This window comes from Aulonocara stuartgranti (assembly GCF_965226115.1).
Source record: "Aulonocara stuartgranti genome assembly, chromosome: 16".
Taxonomy (NCBI): domain Eukaryota; kingdom Metazoa; phylum Chordata; class Actinopteri; order Cichliformes; family Cichlidae; genus Aulonocara; species Aulonocara stuartgranti.
In genome coordinates, this window is record NC_138952.1 from 17,991,813 (window position 1) to 18,009,764 (window position 17,952).

The 17,952-nt window shown below is 41.2% G+C and overlaps 1 protein-coding gene across 4 annotated transcripts in view; it reads left to right on the top strand.

Annotated features, from left to right (window-relative positions):
* Positions 1 to 17,038, top strand: part of LOC309690922 (ATP-binding cassette sub-family C member 4-like) — a 39,114-nt gene extending 22,076 nt beyond the window's left edge. For 3 of the 4 annotated variants that reach the window (XM_082508382.1, XM_082508383.1, XM_082508385.1), the window contains 11 exons: positions 1,529 to 1,679; positions 2,315 to 2,434; positions 2,597 to 2,707; positions 2,815 to 2,915; positions 3,332 to 3,523; positions 9,026 to 9,181; positions 11,952 to 12,041; positions 12,501 to 12,673; positions 13,134 to 13,239; positions 14,515 to 14,649; positions 16,065 to 17,038. In XM_082508382.1, the coding sequence (XP_082364508.1) occupies positions 1,529 to 1,679; positions 2,315 to 2,434; positions 2,597 to 2,707; positions 2,815 to 2,915; positions 3,332 to 3,523; positions 9,026 to 9,181; positions 11,952 to 12,041; positions 12,501 to 12,673; positions 13,134 to 13,239; positions 14,515 to 14,649; positions 16,065 to 16,142 (1,413 nt within the window). In that variant the 3' untranslated portion in view covers positions 16,143 to 17,038. The remainder of the gene's footprint in view (positions 1 to 1,528; positions 1,680 to 2,314; positions 2,435 to 2,596; positions 2,708 to 2,814; positions 2,916 to 3,331; positions 3,524 to 9,025; positions 9,182 to 11,951; positions 12,042 to 12,500; positions 12,674 to 13,133; positions 13,240 to 14,514; positions 14,650 to 16,064) is intronic. The other variant, XM_082508384.1, reaches the window with a different exon arrangement.
* The last annotated feature ends 914 nt before the right edge of the window (positions 17,039 to 17,952 follow it).

A 17,952-nucleotide genomic window follows, 5' to 3' on the forward strand; every position in this document is an offset into this window, starting at 1 on the left:
AGTAAGGAAACAAACCAAAAACTGTGTTTTCTTAAATCTTTAGTAATGTATTATGTTTTACTACTACATGTCTGTGCTACAGTATTGTTTTGCTGTGTTTATGCTGTTGGCCACAAAATTAAATCAATACTATGCTTTTCTGGTGTCATGGTAGCCGATTGCTAGGTGGTTGCCAGGCAACCTGATGGCATATTTATATATAATGTATAAATTAAGATTTACTGATACAAATTAGAACTTGTCATTGCAAAAGAAAAATTACACCAAAACTTTAACCCTTTGCTAGCTGGTTGCTAGGTAACCTGAATACATCATATGCAACATAGATGAGAACCTTAAGATGTACCGGCACAGTGCCAAGTTTGGTGGCTCACTTCAAGTTTACTTGATGGTGATTGAAGAAACAATGAGACAGACAAATTTATTTTGAGTGTTGTATCAAGGTAAATATATCCCAACACTTTTAATGTAAAAAAAATGTAATTGAAGTAGATTACATTTCCCTTTTGAAATGTAATATAATTTTCTAAATAAAGTGAACATAACAAAAATCTTAAAAATGTGAGCTGTTCTTTTTTTATGGCAGCACCCTTTCCTCAAAAGTAGTTTATTTTTTTTCTCAACTGGTGTTTAATACGATCTTTAATAAAAGTATCAGTATTAAAGTAACTGATGGCAACGACCCTTGCTAGCTCACTTTAACTTAAATATATCAATCAGCAATTATTATGTATTAGTATCAAAGGTAATATTATTTACATTTATGTTTTCTTATTCAGATTGTTGAGTCATTGTGTGATGTCAATTTTAATATCTCTATAATAAAACTTTATATGCCACCTCACATGATACTTGAGTGCCTGATAATTACCATCAATATAGGCTGAGGTAAGATTATTTTATCTTTAAGATTAATAGTCATAATGAGTCTTTATGAGGTGGTTATTTCTAAACGTTATGCAGGTGTAGGTGCTCTGATAACCGTCAGACTCATTGCCTGCAATCCTGTTTAGGCAGCTCTGGTATCCTGGTCTAGATGTGTCACAGAGCCATTAACACGGGTGATGAGTCACTGTGTTGTTGAGGGCTGTGTGGTTTGAGTGTGATGTATCAGACACCCACAGTGTGGTTCCCAGAGCTCTCTGCCAGTCACTGTGGCCATGCCCGTTGGCTGGCTGCTCTGCCAGGGAGGCTTACAGGCCAGAAGTGTTGAAGGGAAAACCCTAGAGAGCCAGGGATATGAGCTGCAGTGGCCAAGTGGTAAATTCTCACCTGCTACTAAGTGAGAATTAGCGCTGCGATCGTTTTCTTTTCACACTGTGAGTCACTTAAGCTCAGTCCCACAACCTGCTGTTACCTTACTATGTGCCTGAGATGGTCTCACACAAATATAGCTGAAAGGTTTTTCTTGTTCAGCCCTAACAAATAAGCCTCACTGCCCCATCGGTAGCCCACACAACAGAAGCAGAGCTTTTGACACTGATGCTGTTGAGTTATTACTGTGCTTACTCCTCTCCTTTTCTCCCAGGTATTTCTGCAAGTCATCGGAGTGATTGCAGTAGCTGCTGTCATCATCCCCTGGATTCTTATTCCTGTTGTTCCTCTTCTTGTTGTCTTCCTGTTTCTGCGATGCTACTTCTTGCAGACCTCCAGGGACATCAAGCGTCTAGAATCTACCAGTAATTTTTTATTTATTTTTTGTGGTGTGGGATTGGGAAGAAATAAAAGCACAGACTACAGGAATGCTAATAGGCTATTGAAAAAGGCAGAGATCATTAGCATAAAGGCTAAAGATGGCAGTGGCCTATGCCTTGGTCACACGCAGTTTCCTCAAAAGATGAGAGTTCATGACTTCACATATAATAGGAAAAAATGTCAAGTGGTCATGACTAGGCCACATCAAGCTTTAGTTCCTTTATTTCATTCAAAGCTGAGAGCCAAAATGCACATTGACTAACAAGTGGCATCATCTTTTAGAACAAATGCTTTGTTTGAATCCTTCAAGGAGGCATTTAGGTTTTGTTAAGGAGTTTGTAAGTCTAATGAGTTGAAACAAAAGACGGCTAAATGGCGACCTTTCCTTAAATCACGATAAAAATCAGGGGCATCACCTGTATTATTGTTAGTATAACAGAGTACACATTCATATTTTTCACTTCTCATACTGATACGCTGCAAAATAAAACCGAACAGTTCAGACTATTAGTATTAAATGTACCCTGACACTATAATTGTATTTAGAAATCTGGTCAAAACTCTTAAAAATGTTAAATGCCTCGCTAAGCTGGTTTTTTGCCTTGTATATTTCCCATAGCTCGGAGTCCTGTTTTCTCCCACCTTTCCTCCTCTCTTCAAGGCTTGAGCACCATCCGCGCCTTCAAGGTTCAGCAGAGGTTCCAGCAAATGTTTGATGAGTATCAAGATCTTCACTCAGGTGAGACAAAAAAGACATATTTGTGTTATAAGGTCAAATATGCAAGACATCAACATCTAATGAGCTCCATTATCAGTCTCATCTAAAGCCATTCATGATATTCAGACTGTATTAAGAAGTATTTCCTCATATGCAACATGTGGAATCTGTCTTTGTTAACAGAGGCCTGGTTCTTATTCCTGACTACCTCCCGCTGGTTTGCCGTGCGACTCGATGGAATTTGCTCAGTTTTTGTCACCATTACTGCTTTTGGCTGTCTTTACCTCAGGGATGGTACTGTATGGGTTTTGACTCTGTGCATGCTAAGAGACATTATTAGCAGAAGCAAGAGGAAGGACTCGTGGATGTGTGACTGCATGTTTACTTCTTTGATAATACAGGACTGGAACCAGGTGCAGTGGGTCTGGCTCTGTCTTATGCAGTTACGCTCACAGGCATGTTCCAGTGGGGCGTCAGACAGAGTGCAGAAATTGAGAACATGGTGAGAACACGTGATGAACAAGGGTTCGATGGTTGGTTAACTTCCATTTGAGTCCAAATGTGACCATAATTTGCTAAATTAACACGATGTATTAAATTAGGCTTGAAACTAGAGACTGAGGCCATAAACTCATCAGCATAGTGTTCACTGTGGTCACAGATACAGATTTTAACTGATTTATTAAACCAGATAAATAGCCACTGCTGGCCATAAGAAAAAAAATGCAGGTAGAACGATTGTCACTTTAGGTTTGTTATATCCAGTCTGGGTCAATTTAAAGAATCTATTAAATTGTATTATAGGGATTTTCTGTTACATGAAGTTATATAGGAGCAGCTTATTTATTTATTCATAAAATAGTTAAAAGAGGAAAAATTATTTTAAGGAAGTGCCTACTATATGCTTTATTTTTGCAGATGACATCAGTGGAGAGAGTGGTTGAGTATGCAGAGCTGGAGAGTGAGGCATCATGGGAGACAGACAAACAGCCACCGAGCGATTGGCCCAAAGCAGGCTGCATCACTTTTGACAGAGTCAACTTCTCTTACAGTGCCAGTGAGCCTTTGGTCCTGAAGAACCTGAGTCTTGTCTTCAAATCTAGAGAAAAGGTCCTTGTCTTTATTCCCACCTGTGCATGCTTACTGGAGTGCATAGCCCATGACTAAGGTTGATATGCAGCTAGTGTAGTAGGTGTGGTGTGATTCTTTTTTTATGTGGCATTATTCTCAAATCAATTATTAAAGGGACACCGCATTGTGCTTCTGAATCTTCAGGACTATACCATTTGTGATTCATGGAATACATATCATGTAATTAAGACTGTTCAAGTGGATCCATTTGTCTCCAATTTGCATTTTGAGCTACCTGACGGTGACAACTGTTTATTCACTATAAGAGAGAGGAGAGGCCGAGGAAGAGGGGTGAAGGAAGAGCGAGAGAGGGGAAGGCTGAGGGAGATGGTTGAGGATGATTGAAATTGTGTTTAATGCAGGGGGTGTATTTTGCATGGCTACGGTTGGCCAGGGCGGCTGATTTCACAATGGATGGGTTGATAAGTGCAGAGGCCCTGGCTCTGACAGCCCATGGGAGGGATCTCTACCGCATGCCTTGGGGGTAAAAGGCTTTGTGCATCCTGACAGTTCCCCTGACACCCTTTCACCTGCACCTACCATCTACAGTATAAGATCCTTTCACTTTGTGGTGTGTATTTACATTCATGTAGTGTGGAATTCTTCTTATGTAGGTTAAAGCAGATGAATGCAGAGACATGATTTCAGATTCAGTCTCATACAAGCACTTGGTAATTTTTTAAATGTCCATGTAGGCACTTACTGTATAAGTACTGGGGGTGGGGCTTAATTGTCACATGTAGGAGGGCCTATGTGTTTTAAAAATCGGAATGTGAGTTACTCTAATAGCTCCTATGAGAGTATGGATGTAGCATGAGAGAGTAAGCATATCATTACTTCTCTATTACCTGTCAGCCTAACCACTTATCTTTCTGTATCCACATGCCCAATGGCTATGCAACAGCATATAACAAACCTAAATGGTATGACACTAGTTCAGCAGAGCAATCGGTGCAATGCTAATAAGATTCCTGTTCATTGGATTCAGCCCACAGCATGAGTTTTTGTTCTTTGGTATCCCAAGTCTGGTAAAATACTGGAAACACCTATATTATACTGTCATTTTATGTGTTAACTACCATCACACATATGTACAGCATTAGCAGATACCTGCGGATGGTATGACCTTGTGCTTTAAAGAAAGTATCGGGTGATGGCCTGCAGGTTACCATACCCTGGGGTAGTACCATAGAGCACATAGGCAAGGCAAGGCAAGGCAAGGCAAGTTTATTTGTATAGCACAATTCAACAACAAGGTGATTCAAAGTGCTTTACAGAGACATTAGAAACAAGAACAAATAAAAAGCATGATTTAAAATTGATTAAAACAAGCAAATAAACTAACTAACTAATTAACAAACAGACAAACAAACAAACAACAGTATATAAAATCAAAACAGATAAAATCAGAACAGTAGATAAAATCAGTAGTTAAATGTAAGTTTTGAAATTTAAGCTTAAAGTGTGGATTTGGTGCTTTATTCAAATGCAGCTGAGAACAGGTGAGTCTTCAACCTGGATTTAAATAAACTGAGTGTTTCAGCTGATCTGAGGCTTTCTGGGAGTTTGTTCCAGATATAAGGAGCATAAAAGCTGAATGCAGCTTCTCCGTGTCTGGTTCTGACTCTGGGAACTGATAAAAGACCGGATCCAGATGACCTGAGGGATCTGGATGGTTCATACTGGGTCAGGAGGTCATTGATGTATTTTGGTCCTAAACCATTCAGAGCTTTATAGGCCAGCATCAGAACTTTAAAGTCTATCCTCTGACGGACAGGCGGCCAGTGTAAGGACCTCAGAGCTGGACTGATGTGGTCCACTTTTTTGGTCTTAGTGAGGACTCGAGCAGCAGAGTTCTGAATGAGCTGTAGTTGTCTGACTGATTTTTTAGGTAGACCTGTAAAGATGCTGTTACAGTAATCAAGCCTACTAAAGATGAATGCATGGACTAGTTTTTCCAGGTCCTGTTGAGACATCAGATCTTTTATCCTTGATATATTCTTGAGGTGATAGTAAGCTGACTTTGTTATTGTCTTAATGTGTTTTTCTAAGTTTAGGTCTGCATCCATCACTACACCCAAATTTCTCGCCTGGTTTGTGGTTTTTAGATGTATAGATTGAAGTTCTCTGGTGACCTGTAATCGTTTTTCTTTGGCGCCAAAGACTATTACCTCAGTTTTGTTTTTGTTTAGCTGGAGAAAATTGTGGCACAACCAGTCATTGATTTCCTCAATGCATTTACAAAGAGCCTGTACAGGGCCTCGGTCTCCTGGTGACATTGTGATATATATTTGTGTGTCATCTGCATAGCTGTGATAGTTTATTTTGTTGTTGTTTATAATCTGTGCCAGTGGGAGCATGTAGATGTTAAACAGAAGGGGTCCCAAGATGGAACCTTGGGGAACTCCACATGTGATACTTGTCTGCTCAGATGTGAAGTTACCTATTGATACAAAGTATTTCCTGTTTTCTACGTATGTTTTGAACCAGTTTAGTACAGTTCCTGAAAGACCTGTCCAGTTCTCCAGTCGTTTGAGTAATATGTTGTGGTCAACTGTATCAAATGCTGCACTGAGATCCAGTAAAACTAGGACTGACATTTTTCCACTGTCTGTATTCAGACATATGTCATTAAACACTTTGGTCAGAGCAGTTTCAGTGCTGTGGTTCTGTCTAAAACCTGACTGGAAGGCATCGTAGCAATTATTCTGTTTTAAGAAGTAACTGAGCTGTTGAGAAACTGCTTTTTCAATGATCTTACTTAAAAACGGGAGATTTGAGATCGGCCTGTAGTTGTTCATTTGTGTCTTGTCAAGATTGTCCTTTTTCAGTATAGGTTTAATTACAGCAGTTTTTAGTGATTCTGGAAACACACCTGATAATAAAGAAAAGTTGACGATCTGTAACAGGTCTGACTCTAAAGTCTTTGAGACCTTTTTGAAAAAACTTGTTGGCAGGACATCTAAACAGCAGGAGGAGGAGTTCAGTTGACCTAAGATGTCCTCCAGGTCTTTGCTGTTAATAGGTTGAAACTGTTTCATGGTGTTTAAACAGTTTTTTGGTGGACACAGTACATATCCTGGATCTGCTGTTGATGTACCAATTGCTTGTCTAATTTTTTGGATTTTTTCAGTGAAGAATTTGGCAAAGTCATTGCAGGCCATGGTCGAATGAAGTTCAGCTGCCACTGACACAGGAGGGTTTGTTAGCCTGTCAACTGTAGAAAATAAGACCCGAGCATTATGACTGTTTTTAGTGATGATGTCAGAGAAGTAGGACCTCCTTGCATTCCTCAGTTGTAAATTATAATTGTGAAGTTTCTCTTTATAAATGTCATAATGAACCTGGAGGTTTGTTTTTCTCCATCTGCGCTCAGCTTTCCTACACTCTCTTTTTTCATTTTTCACCAGTGTAGAGTTTCTCCATGGAGACTTTTTCCTTCCAGAGATAACCTTCACCTTAATGGGAGCAATAGTGTCCATTACATTTAACATTTTAGCATTGAAGCTATTGACGAGCTCATTGACTGACCCTCTGGACAGGTCAGGTGTTAATGGGAAGACCTGGTTAAAAATTGCACTACTGTGTTCAGTTATACACCGTTTTGTGATCACTGTTGTTGATATATTTGTGTGGGCTGAGATTTTACTTTCAAAGAAAACACAGTAATGATCAGACAGGCCCACATCAGACACAGTAACCTTTGAAATGCTCAGGCCTTTGGAGATCAGTAGGTCAAGAGTGTGTCCTCTATTATGTGTGGCCTCTGTTACATGCTGAGTCAGTCCAAAGTTGCCCAGAGTGTTACTCAGGTCTTTAGTCCCTTTGTCCTGAGGGTTGTCCACATGAATGTTAAAATCCCCAGCAATAATTACACAGTCAAAATCAACACAGATCACAGACAGCAGTTCACTGAGGTCATTAAAAAAGTCTGTGCAGTATTTGGGAGGCCTGTAAACATTAAGAAACACAACTTTGGATGGGGCCTTCAGCTGTAAAGCCACATATTCAAAAGACTGAAAACTTCCAGGAGATAGCTGCTTACATTGAAATGATTCATTAAATAAGACAGCAACCCCTCCTCCTCTCCTGCTCGCCCTAACCTCACTGATAAAACTGTAGTTAGGAGGGGTCGTCTCGATGAGAACAGCTCCACTGTTACTTTGGTCCAACCAAGTTTCAGTTAAAAACATAAAATCAAGGCTGTGCTCAGTGATTAAATCATTAATTAAAAATGTTTTCCCAGCTAGAGATCTAATGTTTAATAAAGCCAACTTAAGTGTTTTAGAGGTATTACTTGTCCCCTCGTGTTTGGGAGCAGTCTGTGGCACACAAGGTATGTTTACTATGTTTAAAGATCTTTTAGGGTGCAGCTCTCTGTGTTTTGACCAGGCCACATGTCTCCTGTCACCTAAAAGTACAGAAATTTTAAAACCTTCTAGTAAACAGGGTCCCAGCTTCTCCTGGGAAAAGTCATCACTGCCATAATCCTCACAGCCCGGACCCTTCACACATCACGCATCAGACTGCGGAGACAGGGCATGAAGAGGAACTAAGGGGGGCGAGGCTGGGCAATGTGACTTCGATTGCTCTGTTGAGGGTGGGGCTCGATGGCGAACCTTTGGCCGCTCTGGTGGGGGGTTTATGGGGGACAAAAAGGGATTGGGACGGGGGGTAGATCTGAGCCCAGCATTGACCCGCTCCATCATCTCCTCAGTGAATTTCAGGTGTGGGGAGGAGGGAGAAAGGGAGGGGGAGGAGGGTGATGGCCTGTCAGGGGTTTGGGGGACTGGACATAAACAAGTATGAGTGAGTGGTAATTTTGACTCGGCCAATTTATTAGGTGTGTTCAATGAGATTTGATAGATTTGATACGCTGACTCTGATGGGGTGACTTTTAGAAGAGCCACAAAACTATAGAGCCCCATTTATGTCACCTTTTACAGTTGGTTAAAATGAGTAACTACACTTTTCTAACCCACCCACATTGGTGTTTATGAGATAAGCACAGATCTAAATAAATATAGCACACTTAAAAATAGCTAAATTGAATTATAAACACGTTAATTGTCCCTAACACAAATGCTACAAATGAATTTATACGTGGCATTACGCTAAAGCACTTAAATATGATTAAGATATAAATGACTTGATTTGATTAAAGGAAATATTTTTAGCTTTAAATCTTGATTATGAGGGTTAGAGAGGCTTACAGAAGGATTTTCTCCATTGCCCACCATTTCTTTTTAGTATTTTGACTGTCTAGTAAAACACAAACAATTTCATACATAAATATTATAGGACAGAGAATCTTCCCTTAGTTTTTATGCCAGTATTGTACAAAGGTTTATATTGTAGTTTGCCAGGCAACTGGGTCTCTTACTGACAAAATAATAAGCACTATTTTATTTATTTATGGGGTTTTTTGTGGGCATTTACTAAGACTTTACAGATATAACATACTAGCTCTTTCCACTGTAGGTTGGCATTGTTGGACGCACTGGTGCTGGTAAAAGCTCCCTGATCTCTGCCTTGTTCCGGCTGGCAGAACCTGAGGGAAGAATAACGATTGATGGATTTCTGACGTCTGAGATTGGTCTTCACACACTGCGACAGAAAATGTCTATCATCCCACAGGTGCGTTTCTTTAATTTCAGTATCAGCAGTTGTGTTTTGTAACTAAACACAGTAACCAATAATCATCTGCAGTGAGTCTAGGTTAGAAAGATATTACTTATAATATAATATATTAATTACTACCATGTTTAACCTTTTCGTTCTAAAGCAGCTTTGCTTTGACACCTTCTCCAAGGTCCCATGATTCCTCATGATTGAGTAATGGCAGAAATGTCAGCTGCACGACGGTAACAGAAGCCTGGATGCTTTTGCCCTTGTTAGACGCTTGGCTTTTAAAAAAAGCTAAAACAAGTGAGGAGAATTACAGTCGTCACTCAGGGGATTTCTGAAAGTGAGACAAACGGATGCCTTGAGACAGTTTAACTTTATTTCCGCTTGTTGAAACTGATACGGCATTAAGAAAATGCCAGCCTGCGGGTGAGTGTCAGCAGAGAGGAGGGAGGGGAGAAGACTCCCACGGCCTATACTGTGAAGAGAGCAGTTCCCCATCCCTGACAGAGGATTAGCCCTCTACCCCCCAAACATGGGAAAGCTGCTTAGAAGAAGTCTCCCCCATCCTCACAGTCAGAGTCCCCTTGTACACCGTCACTTAGCTCAAGTCTTAAACATTTCTAGGGTGCAGCCAAGATGCCCAAAAACAGTTTCATTAATGCTTTTCTGTGGATTTGATAGGTTTCTGGCATTGCTACTACTTCAGATAAAGTTTCACTTCTTAGTCCAAACTAGTTTGCGATGGATGTGATGTATGTTTGATGGGATTTTGTTTACTCTTTCTGCATCTCCTAGAGGGAGAGACTGCTACAAAGTGGCAGGTTACGAGTCAAAACTTTAACTGCACGCTCATCTCATCTGTATCACATGCTGGATGGCATTTTCATTATGTAGGCAGCACTCGGGAGAGTAGAGTTTCTCTGTAGTCTGTTGTTAGTATTACAAACTTATATATGGAGCGAAGACTCTTGGATTTACACAAATTCATCTGAAAGCCTTTTTTTATTCTCCCGCTAGACGTCGATGAAATGATATGCAGTCAACCTTTCACTTGGAAAAAATTTTTTGACATAAATTGCTGGTTGTCGTACTTTTCATTTGGAATTTTGAGTTTGATATGTAAACTATACATTGCCGCTGAGGAGTTTCATTATTTGACGCCCACAGATTTGATTATGATAAGCTTGTATTAGCATATGGCATTAAAAAGGGATCCATTTCAGTTTCTATTGAATTCTCAGGAATGACTTAGGAGAAAAAAAATGAATTCTGTGGCAAACAGAGGGCTTAGAATTGGTGGAGCACATAATCGGTGTATAGAAAACTGTGCTTGAAAGCAGTTTTTCCGACCTAACATTGAATCGTCAATTAAAGTGTGTCACAGAACTAGTTTGAATTGGGACTTCAGCTGGCTTAATGACAAGGTGGTGTTTTGGTGACAGAGGGAAAAGCTTATTGGAAGTAAAGAGGTGGAACATTTTCCAAGGCACAGGTAGCAGGGATGAGACCCTGAAAGCTTTACTTTCTCTGGATTGAAATTGAGCAGTTAGCCCTGCACTTTCTGACCTATATGGCGGCTTGTTGAGACATGACTTTTTAATTTTTGCTGTGCTTCCACACCCAAATGTATGCTTCATTTTCTTTTGTTATAAAGGTGACCTGTAAGAGAACAGATGTAAAGGTGTGGATATATTAATAGTTCTGTAACCTTTAAGCTTTTTAGACTCAATGTGTGCTTTACTTTTGCTCCTAGTCTAATCTCACAGTTGCCAGATGAACGTATCGTATCTTGATTCGAGGTCAGATGCATATCTTGACTAAGCTGGAGTTATCGCGTTCCTCTGACTGTGATGCGGATACAATGGAAGCATCACTTTTTGTTATGGACAGTCGCTGCTCTGTGCAACCTCAAACTGTGGCAGACTCAACAGCCTTGTATTATTATTAACTTGTTTTTTTCTTTAAACAGTCATTATAACGATTTAAGTACCTTGCTTATTTTGCTCACGGATCAAACACTGTGGACATAAATGCAATGTAAAAACCTTATCTGCAGCAGGGGTGTACCGTGAGCGAGAGGGTCTTTATGCTGTCCAAGGAGAGCCCTCTACTGAGTAAATCACTTCAACATTGGAGCAAGATTTATGAATGCACACTATATATGGCCTGACATGAGATGATGTGGGATTGTTCCTTTTTATCAGTTCATCACAAACAGAGTGGCGTGTTGGAACAGTGCCCATGGACAGGCTCTTTCCTTTACACTGTAATAAAGAGCTTTATTTACCCTCTTAAAGAGGGCTGTGTGGCTCAACCTTGATACAGGTGCATGGCTTACCATAAATACATATCTTGGACATCCTACCTGTCTGAGATGTGAGGCTGTCCTTTCATGAGGGTAGTCAACTAATGTGATAACCTAACTATTCACACATGCTTGTACATTTAGTTAGTATGGTTTCTTATTCTGTATTTTAATGTTAACTTGACAGTCCTTTTGTGTCATATTATACATTCAGACAGCCTTGCATGACTATTCTCCACCAGCACCAATGCGCACATTGTGGTTTTCCAAGTAAAAAGATCAACTTACTGAAGCATAGTTGGCTAGAGCACTGAATAGAGCTCCTGAGTGGAGCAAGGCCTTTGTGAACATCTTCCCCTCACACATTGCTTAGCACTCTTCTATAAATCCTGTCTTAACCCTTTCATACATCTTCCCCCTTGTCATTATCTTAACTGGCCACGGCCTTCTCTTTCCATATCCATCTATCCACAGGACCCAGTTCTCTTTACGGGCACCATGAGGAAGAATCTGGACCCTTTCAAGCAGCACACAGATGAGGACCTGTGGAATGCACTCCAAGAGGTACTCCAGCGTGGCTCTGAATGATTCTCCCTTGCCAGCCCAGGGGGGGATCCCTCTGTCCCCCTGTACAATGCTGCCATTCAGATTCCCTGCTCGCCACAAGTCATGGGGGGAAATCCCATTAGGGCCATGGGGCCCAGCTCAATGTGCGGCTTGTAACGGGTAACCATTGAAAGTGCTGGGGGAGATGTGTTTGGGCAGTCAGGCCAACCAGGATGAAGGCTTCCCCCACAGTGAAGGGCTTCAGCTCCTGGTCCTGTCTCTGAATGGGTTTGGTGGCCTGGATTAAAGCTAGAGGCTGGCCACAAGAGAGCACTGGCCAAGGTCATCAGTAGACCTGGCCCTGCATTGTGCCAGGCAGTTAATGGGTGTGTTTGGATGGCTCTTTAAAGACATCCCCACAGGAGGCCTTTATGCAGGAGTAATGAAGGGTAGGGGCTGAGCTCTCTCTCTCTGCAGGTGCAGATGAAGGCCATGGTGGACGAGCTGCCCAGCAAGCTGGAGACGGTGCTGACGGAGTCGGGCTCTAACTTCAGCGTGGGCCAGAGGCAGCTAGTGTGCCTGGCCAGGGCCATCCTCCGGAAAACCCGCATCCTCATTATTGATGAGGCCACTGCTAATGTGGACCCAAGGTCAGATTATACTTCTCAAGTAAATTATTATACATCAGCGTGGAAGCGCTCTCTTCCACATGTGTCTTGTTTTTCTGTACAATGGTGCTACACAATATGGGTATTTTTAAGTGCATAGAATAAAACCTTTTCTCTTTTTTCTTAAAATCATTTTGGTAAAGCATCGGTGCAAACATAGATTTTTTTTTGTTTAACACACATAATAAAAATATATGGGTTTTTAAGTCTAAATCTCACCTGGTGAAGATCAAATCAAGTCAATTAAAAAAAATGTAACAAAATATACCACACTTGTCTTTTTAAAGCTGAAGTCCTGTGGTATTCTGTATTTTTTCTGTCTGTTGCTGCACATATTTCTCTGCTGATGAGCCATTGTTCTGTGCTGCGTAAAATCCCTGCCCAAGGCTGTATAGGAAGAGAGCTTTTCAGTTCTCAGGTGTTTTGTTTCCTGCTTCTTTAGAACTGATGGACTCATCCAGCAGACTATCCGGGACAAGTTTCAAGAGTGCACAGTCCTGACCATTGCTCACAGGCTAAACACTATCATTGACTGTGACAGAATACTGGTAAGTAAGAAAGCAGTAAATTTCCATTGTAAAGCACTTTAGTGAAGGTTTTAAAATGAGACTCTTCTGCTGGAGTTCATTCCAACATTGCTCTGCAAGTAGCTTTGTGATATTCCCTCTTAAACTTTGGCAACCCCTTGTACTATCTCACCAGCTACAGTAAATATTGCATTCAGTGTTTTCAGAATTTGTAGAGTAAATCTGGGGTCCCCTGCAAAACATGCACTTCACATTCATTCTCATTGTTGTATGCCAAACAAAAGCAGCTTTTAAACACCTCTGTCCTTTATTTTCAGTTCCGCTACCTTATTTTGCAACAGCTGGGCAGATTTCTCACTCGCAGCATTCCCTTTCATTCAACCTTCGCTTGCACCACTTGATCTTTGGCCCTTTCCTGCTACTGCCTGCAGAGGTGCCAATTAGTGCCATTTGTGGTGGCATTTGTTAAGAGTCTATGGAGGACGGGGCACGGCCCGGTGGCCGCTTGGTGACTGAGAGGGTTGCTGAAATAAGGCAAATATCACAGAGAGGGGACTGTTTCACACCTACACTCGTGTTAAATGCCCCCAGACTGTCACACACTCTGGGAAAATTAAATTGGGACCCGGAAGAATCGTCCAAATTGCAAGAATCGAATTGCATTTCCTGGTAGCCTGCTCCTAAACTTTTGATTATGACAGCAGCTGCAGAAGTCTCCCTTTCATACTAAACACTACCTGAAAGTGGGCTTTACTGATAACAAACTGCTCATTAACGCTGTAAGGGGATCGAGCTTGTTAAAATTTGTCTGTGATATAATTGTAGTCTTTTCCAAACTGCCTGAATTGGCACTATTCTTTGTGTGGTTTACATGGCATGTGATGACATAGAAATGATGGTAATTTTCTAGCGAGTCTTAAAGGTGTGATTGTTGGATTTGACTGAGGACCACCCCTAGGCCTCTGAAATGCTAGGATAAATACATGGATAAATCCCTGATCTCCTGTCTGTCAGAGTCAGCGCACCAGACTTTCACGCTGCTAACAGGTTACCCTCATTGTGCATGGCGTTCTCGAGCAGAAACAGGCACCCGTGTTTGTTGTTGCATGAGTCACATAAAATAGATGGTTCCTATGTGCACCGAACTACTGTTTCCCCATTCAGCTTGCGCTGTCTGCTTGCATCACTCAGCAGTGAAACAGCTGAAATGTCAGTTTTCCCCAAAGTAAAGTATACAGACACAGGAACACACACACTTACACACACACACACCCACCATTGTATGTGTGATTGCAGGTTCTGGATGCTGGCATGATTCAGGAGTATGATGAGCCATATGTGCTGCTCCAGAACCAGGATGGGCTCTTCTACCAGATGGTCCAACAGACAGGCAGAGCCGAGGCTGCCTCGCTCCTGCACACAGCCAAACAGGTAACCACATCCACCTTTGTCCCAGGACAAGCCTGTCCCTAAATAAGAGCCCAGTCGTTGCACAGTAATCCCAGACTCTCCCCTTAACTCCAGGCTCCATTGCTCACCTCCAAAATAATACAGCTAAGCAACAGAAGATGTGTGTAGCCCTGACAATGCAAAGACACTTGATTACCATTTTAATTTAAAGTGTCTACTTGGAGCATTGCGACACCATAACATTAATTTCAAGAGAGAAATTGTCCCTTTGTAGATTTACATCCTCTGATATTATCGGAAAAAGTCTCTGTATAATCTTTTTTCTCATAATGTAATTTTGAGATCATTTTAGCGATGATTCTAGAAAAGCAGCTTTCTTTGCACTGTATCTATTTTGAAATATTGGGTTTAACTTCATCGCGATTTGGGATAAACTTTCTATGGGGATTACTGTAATAGAGAATGTCCATATTTTTTCCCTGTGAAATTCATTTGTGATGTATTTCCCCTTCAGACACTGAACAGATAAGAGCCAGCTATTCATTGTTCAATTCCACTTTATGTGCATCTGTCTGGGACTACAGATACCATATTGCAACTTCAAACAGGTCTTTGTGAAATAAGAAAAAGTAGGCATCATTTCATTTTCTCTCTGTCCCTCGCACAAATTTATCAGCGGAACTGTATCTCCTCAGCCAGAGGAGTGAAATGAGTAAAATACTGATTTCAAAGACTCAGCACAGTGTGGTATTATTTGGTTTCGTCTTACCCTGCACACTGGCGGATTGGTAGTGGCATTGTTCGGGCCCTTACGTTTTCCTTTCTTTATTGTAGGATGCTCTTCTTTGATCAGATTACTGCAGCATCCATAACTGTCTAGCACCACTTATTAAATACAGAGATAGTCCGCATGTTGTGTGTCAAGTTTCTATAGTTGTCAGTCAAGGTTTAAATACATTCAATAATCTGATATCAACCTCTAGCTCCTTTGTCGTGCTGAAAGAGAATCCCAGAGTAGACAGTACATATATCTCAAGCTATGGCCAAGCTTTCACTTCCATTGCCTCTTTTTCCACAAACTTTCTTGCTGAAATTGTTCAGCTGTCAGAGCGGCTCGGCATAAAGAAGCCATGCCTTTTGCAGGCGCAAACACTGCAATCCGGCTTTTCTAAATAGCGGCTTGCAGCTTAGGAGCCAGCGTAAGAGAAAATTAACTCCACAAATAATTCCTGTAATTATCTCCAAAAATTTTCCTGCCTTTAATCTAACAGTTGTTTACTGGGCTAAATAAGCCACTTTTGTATGCTTCAGTGGGTGATAAATCCCCTCGCCGTGCTCTGACTGGATCTGTCATAAATTGCGCCTTAACAGATCGTAGCTCAGATTGGACAGTGTGCTTGTGTTCTGTGACACTGCTTCCCTGATCCGCTTTTCAGGTTTACACGAACAAAAAGCGGCTGACTGACGTGCGCCGTGACGAGGACGTCCGCGTCATCTTCGAGACGTCCCTTTGACGGTTTGGAGTGTCGCTGTGGTCCTCGTGTTAGCCATCAGTGACCAAGTATTTTAGCAGACACACCGATATTCCTAAATGTCTTCAGGCCTAGTGCAGTGTAGTGTGCGCTCCATTTGATTAGCATAGACCCGTGGTATGGAACAGAAAGGAGGCACACGCCTGAGGTGGGCTGTGCCTTCCATTGACAGCATATTACTGCATGGCTGTTTATTGATTGCAAACGGCTATATTTATGTAGGTGTGTCCTGGCTTCTGGGGTATCTACAGTGGGGAACTGGTGCTCAAAAGAATGTCAATATTCTGTGTGCAATAAATTACCTGTGGCTTAAATTGTTCTTTTAGGGAAAACATTGTTTTATAGGAATAAAGTCTTTTCATTACTTGAAAAATGCTTGACAAGCCAAGGAGAACCTCAGAGGGGACACGGATGCTTTCTGTAATTATTGTGCCTTAATCACGCGATTGATTCCTAGTAATTGCACTGTTTGTAAATTGAATGGTTTCCCTGCACTTTGACTCTATCGGTTTTATGTCTACCTCATCTCTAGTGAGCAAAGACCAGTAACAGTTGGCAATGATACTGACTAATATCAAGGAACCAGATGTCTCTCAACTTTCTGTCCTGGCTTGTTTGATTAACGACTTTATTTGAGAATGTAACACTTTTATGCAGGTAATTATGTGGATGGAACCGAGTGAGATTATTTATATCCTGGTAATTATTCGCGCTGTTTGATTTTTTTACATCTTTGTCTACGGCTCGTAACACAAATGGAAGGTAAGATTTCAAGCACTTTGCAGTTTCTAAGTCATAAATAAGTGCGAGGAATGCTCACTTGTAACTGACACTAGATTTGTTTCAAATTTCATTTAATAAAAGAGTATTGTTTTGAACGTTTCGCTTCATTTTGCTTCATTGTGAGACTGACTCACCAGCGTTTCCTCCCCGCTGTTGCTCATTCCACACTCAGCTGCCTGAATGGTGTGTTTGCTTCAGGTCAGTGGTTACAGCTGGAGTTGAACACGATGCTACAAACTGGTAAGCGGTTAAAGGAAGCGACCGTGTGATTATCGTGCTGAGTCGAGTGATTTTCTAATTCTGTTTCAGTGGTAAAGTGGCGCGGCCTTGCACTCTATTATTTTAACATGTCAGTAGTGCAATAAGATGATTAAGTCTTAAAATGTAATTTTGTCATTAGCGGCTCTCTTAGAAAAGAGCTGTTTAATTTGGCTTCATACAGACAAGCGCAAAGCCAGTGATTACACATTCACAGATTCTTGTCAGTAAACACTTAGCTCGGTCTAAAAGGCGGTATTTAACCAGGCCCGTATTTGGGTCATGAACTGTGGGACATCAGTTCCTTTAAAAGCTGAGTGATTTACACAATTCATTAAAGCCAGTGAATCTTCAGCCGGCGTCATATTAAATGGTTACTTACTCTCAAATAGCCCCTTGGGAGCTGAATTGTTGGCTTGCGAATAGATTAAAGTTTACATTGAAAAGAAAAATTGAATTCAGAGGTAATCAATAGCATAATGGGCCAGTGAGAGGAGCCTGCTGCCTGAAATGAAATTACCATATTTTTAATCTTAATTTTCCACTCTGTTTATCTGACAGTGTGGATGTGCAATCCAAACAGATAATGAGAGAGTGGGATATTGACAGTGGGGTCCTCTGGAGTGCTTGTTTCAGTGATTAAACACTGTGATCTGTGATTACTTTGTGTCGGGTGTCAGGCTGGCGGCCAGGGCCCAGGGAGACGTAGGCACACGGCAGCTGGAGCATCACGGGTCTCTGAGGTGCTAAT